The 18,803-nt window shown below is 42.5% G+C and overlaps 1 protein-coding gene across 1 annotated transcript in view; it reads left to right on the forward strand.

The window, feature by feature from the left end:
* The window catches only part of TRIM55 (tripartite motif containing 55), a 134,422-nt gene extending 120,674 nt beyond the window's left edge, over positions 1-13,748 (forward strand). The window contains 1 exon segment of the mRNA XM_030215139.1: positions 13,634-13,748. Within this exon segment, the coding sequence (XP_030070999.1) occupies positions 13,634-13,647 (14 nt within the window). The 3' untranslated portion in view covers positions 13,648-13,748.
* The last annotated feature ends 5,055 nt before the right edge of the window (positions 13,749-18,803 follow it).

Below are 18,803 nucleotides of genomic sequence, written 5' to 3' on the forward strand. Positions count from 1 at the left end.
TTGAACATTATTAAAAAATTATTTTTTTTGTGGGGTGGGGGGTTTTGCCGGGTTCTTGAAGCCTGGATTGGCCGCTGTCGGAGGCAGGATGCTGGGCTTTATTGGACCCTTGGTCTTTTCCCAGTATGGCGGTGCTTATATGCTTATATGTGGGTACAGAGGGTTTCTGGTGGGTTTTGGAGGGCTCACTGTTTCCTCCACAAATGTAACACTGGACACTGGGGGGGATGTGGGCCTGGGTCCACCTGTCTGAAGTGCACTGCACCTACTACTAAACTACTCCAGGGTCCTGCATGCGCTGTCATGGACCTGAGTATGACATCTGAGGCTGGCATAGAGGCTGGCAAGTAATATTTGTAATCATGTTTTTTGAGGGTGGGAAGGGGTTAATGACCACTGAAGGAGTAACGAGAGGTCATTTGGTCATTTCTGGTACCTTTTTGTGCCTTATTCATAGTAAAAACAGGTCTGGGTGAAAACGTCCAAGTTTTAGTCCTGGACGTCTTTGCTTTTTTCCATTATGGCTCAAAGACGCCCAAGTCTTAGGAACGCCCAAGTCGACCACGCCTCCGATATGCCCCCTTGAGATTTGGACATCCTTGTGACGGACTTCAGAGAAAGATGTCCAAAATCAGGTTTCGATTATACCAATTTGGATGTCTCTGTGAGATGGACGTCCAAGTGCCGATTTATGTCACTTTTTGGACGTCCATCTCTTTCGAAAATGAGCCTGTATGTAAACTGCTTTGAATGTAGTTGCAAAAACCACAGAAAGGCAGTATATCAAGTCCCATACCCTAATTCTTACCCTGAAAACTCTCCATCCATCCTTCAAAGCATTCTGAAAGCCCTGTTCCATGTAGTTCAAATTTTCCTATGCCCTCTCCTTGGGTGGTCCCAGTCAAGCCAATTTACAGGATTAAAAGTTATATGATTAAATTTACAATGTCAAGGGAAAAAAAACTATAGGTAAAGTTACAGAATAGAAGCATAGTAAAAAAAAAGTTCTAGACAAAACTTTTGATGTGCTAGAAAGGTTCAGTGGTACTTTTAATAGGAAGCACAGTTTAAACCTCCTACAGCAAACTCTGTGTTGTTATTTCAAGTGAGCTATTTTGGACATTTACTAATTAAATGACCTGATCTTATTAGTTTTTTATGTATTTCTAAATAGTCAGTTAATAACGTGACTTTAGGTCACTTTCAAGTAGACCAATGAGACTTTATTTATATGTGACACTTATACCAACATCAGATTACACAGTCTTGTTGATTACATTTAACCTTCAGGTAATATGGTATTAGAAAATCAATCTCTCATAAAATAGATTATAGAAATAGTGATGAAGTACAAGTCAACAATGTTGTCCATAAAACAGTCAATAATACATTCTGTACCTCGAAGGTCAAAAAAAGCCTCCTCTTAAAAAAAAAAAAAAAGTGATAAGGTAAAAGCTAAATTGTGGTATTGTAATATTTGAATAAATATTGCTGGTATATTTCTTTAATGCTGGTATATGTATTTACACACAAAGCTCTGTCACATCACATCCTGACAGCACTTTGTTGGCATGCTGCATCTGGGAATCATTGTGGAGCAATATGCTACAAAGTGTAAAAAATATCATGTTATTTGTATAGTAAAGATTGTGTATCACAGTTTTTTCATGTATTGTGGTACCAACCAAAAGCTTTCAGTGGTTGAAAGAAAATTACATCATCTTCCTTCTTCTTGGTTGGGTAATGCATTTTACAGGCAATCCATACTCCGTCCATGTTATGAAAGGGGTCTGTTAGTAAAGTGTGTTAAGCAGTTATCCCCTGGATTCTATATGGCGCTCAAAATTGTGCGTGCAAATTTGAGCATGTGCCCAATTTGTGTGCATAATATAATTGAGCAATCAGACAATTAGCACCATTAATTGGGCGCTAACAACCAATTATTGGCTCAAATTAGCAACAATTTGGATTTATGTATGCATCGTGCTAAGTTCTGTTCTGTAAAGATGTGCACGTAAGTCTTTTAGCATGCAACTGAAATGGGGGCATGGCCATGGGAGGAGCATGGGCGGCTCAGGAGTGTTCACTGGAGATGCATGCAGTACTATAGAATTTGGGAGATCCGCAACTAATTTATGCATAAGGATTTACACTGGGTTTCAGTTGCTGTAAATCCTCACGCCAAAAGTTGGGCGTGGATCCTGGCATTATGCGCTATTCTATAAATGGTGACCAACTCAGAGTGCTGTTTATAGAATGGTGCTCAGTGCTCATTTTTTTTGGCACCATTTACAGAATCAAGGCCTTAGAAGGCAATTGTACAACAGAGCTCCTATGGAAGTATCTATTCTAAAAAGGAAAGGAAGTGCCTATTGTGCTTCATAGAACATTGGTGTATCTGGTATATATGATTCAGTGCAAGCACTTACACCAGCCATAGAGCCAGGGCCACTGAAAGACACAGCCAGGCCTGGGGCAGGACCGTCCCCTCCCACCTGGGCAGCCACACCTCCCCACAGCCGCTGAGAGGGGGGGCAAAATTCCCCGGGCCTGGGCCTCCAAGGGTGATTGCGTCCCGATGGAGCAGGAGAGAGAAAACTCCAGCACCGCAACCAGGCCCCCCTTGGAGGCTGGGGAGGACCCAGTCCGGAGGAGCACCTTCGGCGCTGCTCTTCTGCCCAACTGAATGGCAGGGGCAGACAATCGACAGAAGAGCATCACTGGAGGAACATGGTTTTTGCTGGCGGGGCCTCGGGATCCCCACCAGTGAATGTAATTGGACTGTGTGGGGTGGGCGACAGCGATCCATGGGGGTGCAGCAATCTGGGGGGACGGACAGCTCTGCCTCGGGCCCAGCAGTGGCTGTGCCCCGGGCCCAGTTCAGTCTCTCAGCAGCCCTGGCACCCCCATACTTGGGCTGCTGTCTCCACCCTCAGCCTGCCCCACTCACTTAACTTTCTGTGTCTGCTCCTCCCTCAGTCTGTCTCCTGCTCCTGTGTGCCAGGACCCAGATTATTTCGTTAACACAATCATCAGGGTCCTGGCACACAGAAGCAGGAGAGAGACAGACTCAGAAGCAGGTAGGAAGGAAGAAGCTTCTGCTCCTTCAAAACCTTGCTGATGCTGCCCCCCCCCCTTAGAGAATTTTGCCCCCCCCCCCCTCCTTTTGGCAGCCCTGCATAGAACTGGTATAAATGCTCACACCTATATGTGGGAGATACGCCTGTAAACTTTTAATATTCTATAAGTTACATGTGTAAGTGTGAGTTCCACCCATGCCCTGCCCAGACTCCACCCATGTGTGTGCTTACCTGTAAAATACATACTAAGTAAGATATCTGCATCTTTAAAGAAGGATTTTTAGATATTATGCCTACATGTGCACATATATGCTTGTATATGCCGGTACTCTAACTGTTAGTACACAAGCATGGTAAATTACTATGCTGGCATGACAGAGCACTTTAATTCACATGTTAGCTGCATGCTGTGTTAGGGGACGGGAACTGGGTGCATTAATAGATAATGAATGTGTATGGACTGCCCACTGAATTAGAGTACTGCATTTACCAAATACTAGCACTTCTGCAGTTTGCATGTTGCACTTATTGCCTCCTCCAGAGGTTAATTGCAAATAGTATTAATGTGCAGGAAAGAACTTTTCTGTGCAGTAACTGCAGGATATTCTGGCTAAACCTCCAACAGGTACTGCCTAGCCATTGCACTTACCACATGGCAATATTTGCTGTTAAAAGCATGGTAAGTGCAAAAACGTCTTGCATTTTATTAAATGGGCCCCAAAGCTTCAAAAATATAATGTATAGCAAAACAACACATCCTCATAAAATACTATATAAATACATCACTATAGTTCATTTAATAACGGTCTATGAACTTTTCCTTTAGGAAGCCGTCCAAACCATTTAAAAACTGCGCTAAGCTAACCGCCTTTACCACATTCTCTGGCAACGAATTCCAGAGTTTAATTACATGTTGAGTGAAGAAATATTTTCTCCAATTCATTTTAAACTTACTACATTGTAGCTTCATCGCATTTTTGGAAAGCGTGAACAGACGCTTCACATCTACCCGTTCAACTCCACTCATTATTTTATAGATCTCTATCATATCTCCCCATAGCCGCCTTTTCTCCAAACAGAAGAGCCCTAGCCGCTTTAGTCATTCCTCATAGGGAAGTCGTCCCATCCCCTTTATCATTTTCATCGCCCTTCTCTGCACCTTTTCTAATTCCACTATATCTTTTTTGAGATGCGGCGACCAGAATTGAACACAATATTTGAGGTGTTCAATATTCTGTTTCTGTGTTCATGTATTTCAATTTTGGTACATTGATCAATAAAGAGAAGTTATTTAAAAATCACATGAAAGCACAAATTACATGACAGATTTCCATTAGTATTTGTGATAAATTGTACATCATTAGCACAATTGTGTTTGTTACCTTTTCATATGGACTTTAATAACTTGGGAGCCAATGTGCTAAACTTCAGCTAAGATTGCAGGAATGGTTTGGTACCATGAGAGCATTTTCCCTTGATACCAGGACAGGTTCAGAAATTAGTTTGGTGGTGAGCGTCTTCAAGGAAAGTTCATGCAGAAGGGCAGACTTTATTGCAAAAAAATATGTAAATACACCCCTCTGTCTCCCCAGGGTATTATTAAAATGCACAGAAAATGGCTGATATGTGCAAATTGGTAATGAGCTGGCCTATGTGATTCTTGAGCTCATTAACGATGTTGCACAATTTTTGTGAATGCCTTTGCCAAAATGGAAAATTAAATGCTGAAAAACAACACTTGTATCCATTAATATTACGTAACTTGCTGGTTTTGAGTGTATTATTGCATTTGCAAAGCCATTTCCAGCTTAGTATTTCACCCCTTTCTGTTTAAACAGGAGATCCCATAGAACGATTTGAAAAAGCAATGTTTTACACATAGGAACAGTCTTTTGTATAATGACATATAGTTAAACTGACCTGTGTGCAGTCTGTATTCATAGAAGTTTACCTGGGCTGAGTGGAGACATTTCCAGGGGTAGTGGCCGAACAAAATTTCTTTTTTTGAGTTTTGCCTGAAACCAAAACTGCTACTGAGACTGTCTAGACACTTTTGGCTGAAACCAAAGCCAAAACCGAAAACTAAAGTTTCGGTTGTGTGAATGTGAACCAGTGAAGCCCACTGGAGATAGTCAGAGCTTTCAATTGTCAGCCCTCTGCTAAACCCACAGGAGATTATTACCCTCCAGTCCCAGGAACTGAAAGCACAGGCTGACAACTGGGAGAGTCATTATTACAAAGACTTCTCAGTAAGTCTAGCATGTCTAGCTTCCCAAATGCAGATATAGTTAAATATCCTCTGAGACAGGACCTTTCTGAGAATGTGTAAAAAATAAAATCACAATTACCAGCTTGTTATGCTTACCTAAACTTTCCACCAATAAGAAGAAAAATTAGCATTGAGATGTTTCCTGTTTTGCATTTAGTTAAAAGACAAGCATGACATAGATTCTTACTAAAATAGGGTAAAGGAGTCCAGACACTGGTCTACACTGTGGACATTATACCTGCCTGATGCACAATCAAGAATAAAATAGCACATTGATGTTACCAAATGCGAGGACTATATGCTCTGAAAAATTACAATCAAAAGCAATACATTTCTCAAATTATTTTCTAATATATAAAAACTTCATTTCATTGTAATATCATTTCTTAACACTATAAGCTTGACCAGTACTTGTGCTTCAAAACAATCACTGCAGGTTCCTTTCTCATAGAATCTAGCTTCTGCACACCAGGAGTTTAATTAAAATACTACATCTTCATCATACCCAACAGAGGGGGCCCATGCACAAAGCTTACCGTACTTGTAACATTTGCTGTAGACAGTTGTAGCTGGTCTAAAGCAAATGTTATTTAGTGTCTAATGCACAAATGGGTTCTGTGTCCCTTTTACCATTTGCCGTAGCAGCTACTGATAAGCCTATGGAAATGTATTACAAGCTCATTAGTATTAAAATGAGCATTCTCTGCGATGCACAGAAAGGAGCGTCTATCTTTAACATGCTAATTTTTCTGTGAGGTCTGGAGCTGTCATTGTGTGACCCAGTTTCTCTACCTACCCTTTTCCCAGGGGGTTCCTTTCTCTTCCGCTTGCTGGAGAGACTCCGGAAAAAATTCCCTGCATGCAACAGTAGAAATATTAACAAAAGTTCTTTTGATTAGATCATCTTCGGATATTTGTTAAGATGATGCCTTGGATCAAAAGCAATGCTCTGCTTTTGTGTAACCGTCACCAGATGCAACCTTATGTAGGAAGGGTGAAAGATTTGGGGGCAGAAGCCCACATATAAGAATTATCAGCAGCTGAATGAAGCTGGAAATACAACTTGGGATTTTGTAGGCACAGGCAGAAATTGAACCCCGGATGACAGGCACAGGCAGGATCTGAGCCCACCGATAGAGCTTGCAACAGCAATTCTTGAGCATGCGCAGAACATGGACTCTTACCAAGAGACTGTTCTGAGTATGTACTAGGCACTTTCCCTTGCTGATTTTCTGTGCATCTCATTTGCATGTGATTTCCTTTGTGCATCGGTCGCTGTTTACAAATCGGTAAGTTTACTCACAGTTGCCATATTTAACAGCAACCTTTGTGCATCGGCCCCAGAACCTGGAAATGTTTTAGACTCATCCAAATAGTATCCAGGCCAGAATATCTATAAAAATAAAATCCCCCCTCAGATGTTCTGAAGCTCACTCCATCTGTCCTGAACTCCTGTCCTCCTGGTAGGCTAGGCTATTCGGACTACTCACCCTCAGTCTCAGCCACGCCCCATCTGCACATAAAAAGCGCCCTCAACGTTCTAAAGCACACTCTGAAGCTTCAACAGTTTGTATGTTCGAAGCTCTGTAACCATTTTTAAGCACACTACATCTCTGCCCCGCCCTGACCTATCAGAGAAGGGAGGAGTGTCACAGCTGCACCGCTCTGACCTATCAAAGGGACCTGAAAAGGAAAAGGGAGGAGCGTCACACCAAATGACGGACCTATCAGAGGGAAGTCAAATAGAAGAAGGGAGGAGCATCAGAGGCCAAGGGGACAGCCGTATCTACGTCTCATAGGTTTCCTTGCTTTCTTTTCAGTGTATTGCAGCTGCAGCCACTTAGGTAAGTCTAGCAAGCCTGTCAGCTACTGAATACAGAAAGCAAAAGATGGCATGTGGGAACTTGCTCCATTTTGTTCTCTGGAATGCAGTGATTATTATACAAATGGTCTTGCTTTCATTATTTTGGTAGGGGCTGCCTTCATGACTGTCCACAGTCCCCCCAGTCCTGACACCTGACAAGGGGGACAGGGAAGGACACATGGAGGCTTATTTTCAAAGCACTTTGGGAGGCTAAGTTCCATAGGTTTCTATGGAACTTTGGGAGGCTAAGTGCTTTGAAAATGAGCTTGTCACTGTCTCACATACGCACTCGCACACACTCATTCTCACATACACACACGCTCTCTCACAGACACACTCACACCCACTCTCTGTCACACACACACACACTTGCACATTCTCACTCTCACACAGTCACTCTCACAGACACTCTCTCAAACATACACACTCCGCGCAAAACCTTGCTAGCGCCCGTTTCATTTCAGCCAGAAACGGGCCTTTTTTACTAGTATATAATAATTTAAATAATGAAAGACCATATTTTACCTCCAAGCAAAATAGCCTCTGCACACATGGACTTCAGCTAATGAAAACTGAAACTAAAAGCCACAGTGCTTTTACAATGGCTACCTCTGTGCCACATTTGGAGTGATAGCTGATGTCATATCTCCAGAGAGAGGCTAATTTCTAAGGAGCTTATCATCCCAAATGTACAGATTCCTGCTAGGTGGTCTAGTGATGTAGTCAGGACAGGAGTGATCCCCAGTTGCTCATGCCTATGTCACTCTACTCTCAAAATGGCTGCTGTGACCTCTTGCAGCAGTCCTAGGAGATTGCCTCTAGAGGTCATGGAAGCCATTTTGAGAGCAAAACCAGCAGAAGTGACTGGGGATCACTCCTGCCCTGACTACACCCCTAAACTACCATGGATTTGTAAGATAGACCCAAGGGGGGTACCTACAGGTAGGCAGGGGCAGGCAACTCCTGTTCATAGGGGAGGAGAAGAGAGGGAGACAAGCAGGACAAAGCACACATTTTTGACTTCCATCAAAAACACATGGTCAGTTTCGGACAAAACTGAAACCATAGCTGTAGCCTTTTGGCCATAACCAAAACCGGGTAGAAAAAGGATTTTGGCCCAGTTTTGGCACCATAACTGAAATCAAAACCAACATTTGGTTGGCCTCTATCCAGGGACATTATGTTTATATGTATAGTTTACAGTATGAAGTATGCCTGTATCCATAAATTAAGCTAGACAATGTGTGCGTTCTAAAGAGCAAGTATAAATGAGTTTATGCCCGGGGTAATTTGAAAAGTAGGAATAGGCCCATACTTTTGTTGTGAAAATCTGCCAGTATCCACACAAGGAAAGCTATTTATTGGCTGTACTGTTATAAAATTAGACCTAATGGAACATTACTGCTAAATAAATGTTGATAGTTTTAAATTGACTGCTAAAAAAACATAATCATAAATATTCAGGTTTTCATTCTTCTGTTTTCTTTCCAGATGAGTTGTCAAGGTTAAATATTTTGAAAGCACATCCTGCTCAGCTAGTCATATTTTCTTCCTTCTCATATTTTCATACTGATATCAGAGCTAGGGTAGTCAATTACTGGACACTAGGAAAGAGAAGGGTTGGCCCGGCACTAGGTGGACTAGGTTTCTGTCTAAGGTGGCAGTATTCTGAGGGCAGTGGCGTGGCAAGAAAGCATCCTCTCATCTCCCCATCCCCGCTTCGGTCCTGCAGCCAGCATCTTTGTCTCCCTCACTGCCCTACCTCTTCATAGGTAGCTCCAAAGTTACTCAGCACTGATGCAGGGTCTTCCAGTAGATGCTCATCTCACCTTCAAGTGCTGTTGCATCCACCCCCCCCCCCCCCCCAATCAGGAAATGTGTCTAGAGCAGGGGTTTTCAAACTCGGTCCTCAGGACACATCCAGCCAATCTGGTTTTCTGAATATCCCCAATGAATATTCATGAGCTAAATTTGCATGGACTGTCTTCATTATATGCAAATGTAGTTCACGCACGTTCATTGGGGATATCATGAAAACCAGACTGTCTAGGTGTGTCTTGAGGACTGGACTGAGAATCCCTGGTCTAGAGGAAAGCAGAATGAGGCAATGCATGAGCATGGGCCCTCTATCAAAAAGCCCCACACCCATGCTGAATACTTTTGGACAACATCAGCGGTGGTAGGGGCAAGGGAATGGGGATATGAGATGTTTGACCTGGGGGGATAAAGAGAAGAAAGGAATGTGCAGGACTTAGTTGGAGATTGTAGGGAAGGGAAGGGGAAAAGCAATTTTATGGGGCAAGGGGGTGTATCACTTGGAGATGCCCCATGGTTTTTGAGGCATTAGATATCCTTGGGCCAGCCCTGAGAAAGAAGACCTTAATGCCCTAAAGACTACACCATTCATTCCAGAAAAGTATAAACGTTTAAGAAATTGAATATAGTAAAATAGGAGAAAGGAGAGCAGAAAGTGAAGAGCCAACAGATCAGGGAACTGATACTTTCAGAAATGTCAATATGAAATACATTATTTTTACATCTACCTTATGTTAGGTCAGTTAGGTACAAAAGACTATTTCAATCGTCTTTTTCATTCACGGGAATAAAGTTTTGGAATGATAACTCTGGGGTAGTTAGATTAGTGGTTAATTTAGTTCGCTTTAGAAAATTACTTAAAGCTTGGTTGTTTGAGACCCATTTATATTGATGCTGTTAAGATATGGCTGTTTCAATAATGTTTACTTTGTTTTATTGATGGGTTTGTAAGTTCCCAGGTATGCATGGTGTTCTTATTTGTAATCCACACAGAACCGTCCAGGTTGTTGCAGTATAAAAGTGTCAGTTTAGTTTAAGTGAATTATAGACTAGGTTGGACAGCAGGACATAAACTTATCTTGACAAGGAAAAGTAAGTACTGGTAACAAATATCCTGGAGCAAAACCAGCAGTATCTTACAAATACTAGAGACACGCTTTAAAAGACACCCTGGTTAGTCCTGGAAGCCAATGGGCTCTGGTCAATAAAGGAGTAACCCTGTCAAATGTGTTTGCAGAGTACACCAAGCAAATTGCTATGTTCTGCCATGTTTGCAATTTCTTCAAAATCTGTTATGTACAACCCACCAAGATCACATTACAGTAATTCAGCTGAACTATGGACAGAGCTAGGTTCAAAAGAGCACCTAATTCTTCTTTAATCATCTTAGAGTAAAAAAGATATTTTCTGTCAGCTGGGCCACATGTTTTTCACGTGACAATTGAGAATCCAACACTACTCCCAGTAATTTTATTTCAGATTCTATCAGAAAAATGAACATGATCAACAACCAACATCTGACGAACAACCTCCTGTTGGGAGGTAGCAGCAATAAAACATTTTGTTTTATCTAAGTTCAATTTTAATTTATGTGTATGATCGAACCCAATCTTCAACTAATTTGACACAAAAAGTAGCTCTAGCTTCTATATCAGAGGACACTGAGGATGCACTAAAGTTGTCGTTAGAGCCTTTCCCTACCGAATTCCATAGTGAATCGGTAGGGAACGGCTATGCATGAAGGAAAGGGAATGGAAATGAGCTGCTCATTGCAGCTCACTTGCATTCTCTAGCCCTTCGTAAAACCGTCGGATAATCGGCCTGTAGAGATGGCGCAGAGCAGCCAAGCGTTACGCTGGCTGCTCTGCGCATGCCAAAGATGTAAAAAAAACCCCCAAACACGTCCTTTATGGACGTCCTTTATTGACAGCCTTGCTCCCCCCTCCCCCCTGCATTGAAATCAGAACTTTTACGCAGCCCCGGCTCCCCTTCCTCCCTCCCTTCCTCCTCCCTTCCTTGAAATGACAGCTTCCCCGTCATCCTCCGCCCCAGTGGCGATCAGTGCTGCCTTCTCCGACGTCCCTCTGTTCTTCCTGGGCCCACCTTCCTCTGACGTACTCACATCAGAGGAGGGCGGGCCCAGGAAAAACAGAGGGACGTCAGAGAAGGCAGCATTGATCACCGATCAGCTGTTCTTGCCCGTGCAGCGCCTTCACACAGAGGTGAGAGGCACTGCAGGGGCCGGCAAAGTGGAGGGGGGTCCGGTAGAGGGGGGAGCGGTGGCGACGAGCTCAGGGGGGTGGGGCACAGGGGCGGAGGATGGTGGGAGGCGGAGCTGTGGGAGAAGGAGAAAAACAGAGAGAGGAAGGGAGGGGGACCGGTGCTGCTAAACTTTGTTTTTTTGTTTTTATTTTTTAGTTAATACATGCGGAAGCGGGAAGTAATGGCGACCTCGGGGGGGGGGGGGGGGGGCAAGGTCGTCCATACAGGACGCTCCTGATGAGCGCCTTTGCCCCTTTTATTTTCAATGTGTTTTTTTTTGTTTTGGGTTTTGACGTTTGTGGCATGCGCAGACCAGCCAGCATAATGCTTGGCTGCTCTGCACATGCTTTACGGGCAGATTAACAACGGGGATTACACTTCTGTAATGCATTCGACTTTCAAATACCGAACCGAACCAAACATGTGGGACTTCTGTTTTTAGTGCATTCTTCGTTTTTTCAACTTCGGTAAGGACTTTTACGTTTTTGATTTTTTAACGTATGGTTGATGCATCTGGGCCTTAGTGCATACTACTTGCTCGTTAATGGCTTGTTATTGCCTCATAAAGTTTAGTGCATCTGGCCCTGAGATCAGCAGTATCGCTAAAGTAATGCTAGCCTAGATAAAAATTTTCACTGCATAATTGTCTAACATTCTCCCTAAGGATGACATTACTGTATTAAAGATAATGGGTGATAAAGGTAATCCTTACACCATAGGTGGAACTGCGGGGTAGAGAAAGTACATTTCCCATTCTAACCTGATACGTTTTCACTGTTAGGATTCCCTTGAGCCAGTGACAGACAGAACCTGCTATGCCATCTCATCTAATATCCAGGAGAGAATCTCATGATCGATTACATCAAACGCTGAAGTTAAGTCAAATTGGATTAGTGATACTTTGATGACCTCTGCCAATCCAATATTTCATTTCAGCTATTATAGCACGAAGAACTTGTTTCAGTGCCAAAATACTTCCTAAAGGCAAGACATCATATTGTTCTAAACACTTCACAGTTTGCTGAGTGATTATTGCTTGGCAAATATAGAGGTATAGATGCTACCGGTCTGTAATTGTTAACTTGTGAAATGGGCCCCGAATTGTTCTTCAGAATTGGTGTAAGAATGATATGCCCCAGATAACCGAGATAGTGCTCTCATTTTAAACACAGATTCAACCAGGCTGTAAATCATTTTAGAAAAGCCAGGAGTATTTTTTTAAAATAGATAAGGAGGGCAGATATCCAAACTGCAATATGAAGAGGGGTGTTTTTTAACAATAACCTTTTAGTCTCTTCTAAATTAATAGAACTGAAAGAGGTCCATTCCCTATTCACAGGAATACCCAATTCTGCCGGTCGTAAATAAGAGAAGTAGGTCGTCCATCTTTCTAAAGGAACGAACGAATTGGCAGTGAAGTAAACTATTGACCAGGCATAATAAACATTTCTTCCATAGACTCAATGCAGGGAAATGCCTTTTGGTCCAGCATCATGGATTCACCCGAACTAATATGCTAGCTAAACTCAAAACAGGGTCAATATAAAAACAGGAAGAGGCAATTCAAGCATCTCAGTATAGCTCCATCCATACATCAGTGCAAGTTCTAGTATTTAAATCTTCTGGCTACAATGCACTTTATTGTAAGAGGCAGTCAAAGCTTAATCAAAAGAATGGGGGTTGGCATTTCATCATGGGCCGAACTGTTCAGGACCTCTCGAAATTAGGTCTATAACCTCCCCACGATCGCCTTTCTGCTTTATGCATAATTTAAATAGTGAGTGAATATATTACTGGATGCAGGCAATAATGTTAATTTTAAACCTCCTGCTCGCAGGTTAAAGCCAGGTGCCCTCTCTTTTCTTTCAGCGAATCGAAAGCGATTATCAAGCACGGTCTGAATAAGAAAAGAAACTTCTGCCATCCCCCACTCCCAGTGGCTTTGGACGATTTTTTACAATCATCTGTGATATATTCACTAAAAAATATATTATTGCGCTGGTTTTCTTGTGTCGCTCATTTATTTGTTCAGCTGCTTGTCTGATCCATCATGATCATCGTGCATAAAGTGTTTGTTTATAGCAGATCTCTCATCATGCAGTATTCAGCGGATATCACGAGATCTCGAGTTTGCAAGAGAAACAACACAAAAAGTGCTTAATAATAATAGGACAGCTTTCCTTTTTCTTTTTTTAACCTTTTACCAGAGATCATGGTTGTGTTCTTTTATAACTTTATCCCGATTTAACAGTGAGTGAAATTGTGCGTCTAATTCCAGACTAATATACACAGTGCTGTTTCGGTCCTGCGTCCCACTTTGCTAAACACTGTCTTCTTTTACAGACTGGTGGGTCTGAAGCATCCAGCCGGGCAGCAGAGCCAGAGTCTGCACGGAGCAGCGAAGGGGTTAATGGCGAGCCGGCTCGTCACGTGTTCTCTTTCTCCTGGCTAAACTCGTTGTCTGAGTGACTGTCTCGCCCCGCCCCTCTATTGTCCTGCCTGTCAGAGACTTTCACCTGGAACAGATGACCTTTTTGCAGCAACGAGCCGGGGGGGGGGGGGGGGGGGGTTAATTTCGACCAACAGATGGGTCATTTCTGCTCGCAACTTGCCTTAATGTTGAAATGTGTTGCTTTAGAAGAAGATCTGTTGAGTTTTGCAATGTCAATTGAAAAAAAATAATAAAAAACGTACTGTAAAGACGAGATGGAAGTTGTGTGTTGGTACAGGAATCATTAAAAAAAAACGAAGAAAACGCATAAAGGGAAGGGCAAGAAAAGAGGGTGGAGCGGAGGGTAACGTATAGCTTTGTGTAATGAAATAGGTTATCAATAGAAATCAAACAAAATAAAACATGGAAAAGAAAATAAGATGATACCTTTTTTATTGGACATAACTTAATACATTTCTTGATTAAGTATTAAGTTATGTCCAATAAAAAAGGTATCATCTTATTTTCTTTTCCATGTTTTATTTTGTTTGATTTCTATTGATAACCTTAAGAGTGGACTAACACGGCTAACACACTCCTCTACTTTACGTAATGAAATAGGAAGCAGGTAGGCAAAAAGCCTTTTCCTCGATCCATCTCCAGTGGTTTCTCTGAAGTTGGTTTGCAACCACACATCTTCCCTCAATCGCAGTGTAATCCACACATGCTGTATAGTATAGTAAGATACGAAATAGTGGTGCACTGAAACACAGTCTAAACATCTACATATGATTTTTGTTTTATTCTGAGACGGGAGGGAGGGGTCAGCTTAGGTGCCAGCAGATTTCCTATGTGGACATTTTCATGGATCACGAAGATGTGGCCAAAAGCTGGGAAAGAGTTAATTCAGTTCCAAAATCCACTTTTCAAAAGAATCCGTTCACTACCAGAAGCAGGATTTTCAGCTAACTGTTGAGGATATGTCATGTTTTTGGAGCAGTATTCTGGGATTTTAATATATCCTTACGGTTTACCTAACGCACATTTCACTCCCTCTAAGCCTTGAAAGTCAAGCACTCAGGGAATGGGGTTTTTTTCTTAGGTTGTTATTTAATTAATCTTTTCTGTACTTGAGATTATAATACAAGAAAAGTTTTTAACAAACTTTGCAGTTTTTATTAGAAAATATTAAACATTCTCTTACACAAAGTTAACTGAACACTGTGAATATCTTTAATATGGAAATGCTCACAAGTAAACTTTGGCTTAAAATAACATAGTGATTTACTCGTTCCCAAAAGAAAAATATCTTTACTTTATATTGACACCAGACTGTAAAGTACAGCTGACGTGTTCAAACATTTCTTCAGAATGCTAAATAAACATCCTTGTCCTAAAGAATTATGTGACCTTGAAATGTAAAAATAAAGTTGAATAAATCACAGGATAGTTTTCTTTTTTCTTTAATGCATTGAAATACACTTTGTGCATTCTAATCAAGGGATTTCGACTCTTTTAATGTACAGTGTCTATGTTTAAAGCTATATAAAAATAAACACATGGTATCAGAGCAGCAGTATGGTACATAATACTGTATAACTGTGCTAAATGCAGACAAGTCTTTGGCAGATGAAAACGCTTGAGGTTCATTTCCCAATATTTCTATCAATTTCTGGTGGGTTTGCTGGGTTTTTTTTTTTTTTGTTCTTTTTTGGCCATTTTTAATACTTCTCAGAGGAGATGGAAAGTCAGGTCCAGGGCAATGGGGGGCTCATTGGTTCTCTTGCCTCTGTCCATGGTCTCATGGTGGGTTGTGTGGATGCTGGTGCTACTGGGATCTGCTCTAGCTGTTGCAATGAGTGCCAGAAAGTAGCAGTGGAAGCTTCGGGCAGGCAGCTGACCAGCAGAGTGATGGGGGTAATACTTGTTCAGATTCCCCACCTGCAGAAAGTACTCCAGTGAAGGAAAAAGGTCTGAAACTCAGGAGCAGGGAGGGGTGGGTGAAGATTTGCTTGGGACTTGGCAGTCCTGGCAGGACAGGAAAGCATACTGTTACAGAAACCAAAGTAAAGATATATTAATATCACAAAAAGAAAAAAGAAATGTGTAAAATATACAAAAATATACTTATATATAATATTAGTTTGTGCTGTTTTTTTTGGTGTATTAATAGTGACCTGGAGGTTCAAAATGTGTATAAACACCGCACTTACATCATTGCACACCCTGCCTCCATCCTAATCATAGCACTAAACAAAATAGCAAAATTATTTATCCAAAGAAGCTGATACTATGTTGATAAAAAATACATATTGGCTACTTAGCTTAGGTGGAGTTTGTACAGGTCCAATAGTCTTCTTGATGTTATAGACAGATGTAAGTTCTTGATCACTGCAATACTTTTTAAATCTCAATCTGTGCAAAGCTTTTGTTCAAAAATCAGTGTTCAGAGTTCCTAGTTCCCGGGCCATGTTTTGCCAAACTAGCGGCGTCTTCAGGGGAACTGATTGTTCGGCATAACCAGGAAGGAATGCCACCCAGCCCGGTCCAAAAACTGCTGAAACAGGAAAGCAACCAGCAAGAAGTTTGTAGACATCAACAACTAGAGAATTATGTTAGAGATTAAAAGAATAAATCTGCAAATATTTGGGAGGTGAATGGCCTTAATATGGTGCTGTGCTCCCCCTGTTCTACCCCCTATCATCATCATCTCATGGACTGGAGCATGCAATGCCTGGCTCAACAACCACCAGACTGGTGGGGACACAGTCTGAGGAAGAAGAACAGATGACTCACTCAACATTCAAAACCAAGGGGGATAGACATGGACTCCTAATGAATTAGAGAGGCTGAATCACAAGTGTTTCCAATCTAAAGAGGAAGGATACAGGAAAGGAGAATAGAATATCAAAGCAGAAGAAGAAAAACTCTTCAATGATACCATGAAAGGGGAGATGCAGCAGGACGCTGGACATCTTTGTTTTATACCAGATCAGAGGGTAGAAGCAATTACCAACTGCGCACTGCCAATAGAACACATCACCAAACCTGAGGGACTTATAGGAGGTAGCAGCAAAAACCTCAGGCCCACTGACAGAGATGGTAGCCCCACCAGTCAACTATCCTGTCACCTGCAACGTACCTTCAAGACTTCTGGAACACACATGCAGAGCCGTAGCGAAGGGAGCTGACACCCGGGGCGGGTCACCGCTGCGCACCCCCCCCCCCGGGTGTAGCACGACGCACCCTCCTCCCGCTGGAGCGCACCCCCCCCGGAGCGCATACCTCCCCCCTGGAGCGCATACCTGCGGTGAGGGACGGGCGGGAGGGCCGATCTGCCCTGACTGCACGTTGCTGGGGTGTGTCGGCTCTGCGCTGGTTCACTGCTCTCTCTGTCCCGGAATAGGAAGTAACCTGTTCCGGGGCAGAGAGGGCAGTGCACCAGCGCGGAGCCGACACCCCCCAGCGGCGTGCACCCGGGGCGGACCGCCCCCCGCCCCCCCTTCCTACGCCACTGCACACATGACATTTCCACAGCAGCAACACCCATTTGCATCATGGCTACTGGAGCTACAATCCATACTCCTACCGTCCTTCCTATGATCTAAATGCACCAGATCAGTTTTGGATGGATTATCACAATACACAGATTCCCAGCATATGCTCCATATCCATATTCAAACACCCAGTGCTTTGGCTTCCTTTGCTACACTGTCAGAACCTCGGGGCCCTTTCCCATAAGCCCAGTAGTATACAGAAAAAACACCTAATCAATTCAAAATACCTCAACATAGGGCATGGTTGTCCAGTCCACATCAATGCTTGAGCTGGTAGGACCCCATGCAGCAAATGGCAGTCCCTTATAGGAGGCCACCAGACTGACTGGACCAGTTCCTGAAGCCATGGAGGCCCATCCACAAGAGGTCTCTGAAGCTCACCACTTGGGTGAATCTACAGCAGACTTCCGTGGGGAGTGGCTTTAAAAAAGGGAAGAAACACAAAACAATGAAAAACGTGCAAGCAAAAAGGTAGTTCTACTAGCAGTAGTGATAACAGCTCCAGCTCCTCCAGCTTCTTCTCCTCAGACTCTTCCTCAGATGAGCAAGATCCAGGGGCCAACAGGGATGGGGGCCCACCCCTACTCACTTCCCTATCCCACTTATAGGAGATGGTCCTCCAAAGGCCTGCCTAAAAAGATTAGGAAGCAAAAGCACAATGATACTTTTCAGTTATTTGAGAGAAGAAAGAATAAATGGAGAATGGATGCAGACAGAAAGTAGGGGGATGTTCAGGAAAAAGAAAAAAAAGGGTTCCCAAGACCACTAGAACTAGATGATGGCCTTTTTGTGCTTTCCAGATGTAGTGGCCCACTCCAATCCTTCTCAGATAGGTCCCATGCTAACATACATGCACAATGTTTTGATCACCTGTGACATGATATCAGTTTAATTGTCAGAGTTATTGATTTTGCTGGATCAGATACAAATGTATATAGATTTATTTATTTATTACATTTGTACCCCGCTCTTTCCCATATACAGCAGGTCCAGTGCGGCTTACGTGTAAAAGAAAGCATCTTACATGGTAAAGAATACAGTAAAAACAAGGAAATGTATATAAAATATACAGCTGCAAAGACTTATTGGAACAGTATCAGATAAACTGGTCTGACTCACCTCCCCCCATGGAGACTACTGATAACAAAAACTAGCTGGGTGGATATCAACACATCTCCAAAGAACAAAAGTCTGCATATTGAGAGCAATCAAAAAGACTGGATGAAACTCACAGACAATGACTCAGAGACTGAAAAGCCCATCTACCCACCTAATCTGACAAAAGAAGCCCATCTATGCCAGACTCTTTTAATCCTGTCAAATATGGATGTGTATCTACCAGCAGATGTCCAGACAGAAAGTCTTATGATGTCATTAACACATGTGACCAGTTACCTTGCTGTATCTCAAAACTAGATTTCAGCTATCTCTGATCTTTCATTGGATCGAGTACACCCCACTTGACTTCAGCCTATGGTCCAACAAGAGATTATAAAAAGCCTGGAACATTTTCAGTTTGCTCTCT

This window comes from Microcaecilia unicolor, chromosome 1, assembly GCF_901765095.1.
Source record: "Microcaecilia unicolor chromosome 1, aMicUni1.1, whole genome shotgun sequence".
Classification (NCBI taxonomy): Eukaryota; Metazoa; Chordata; class Amphibia; order Gymnophiona; family Siphonopidae; genus Microcaecilia; species Microcaecilia unicolor.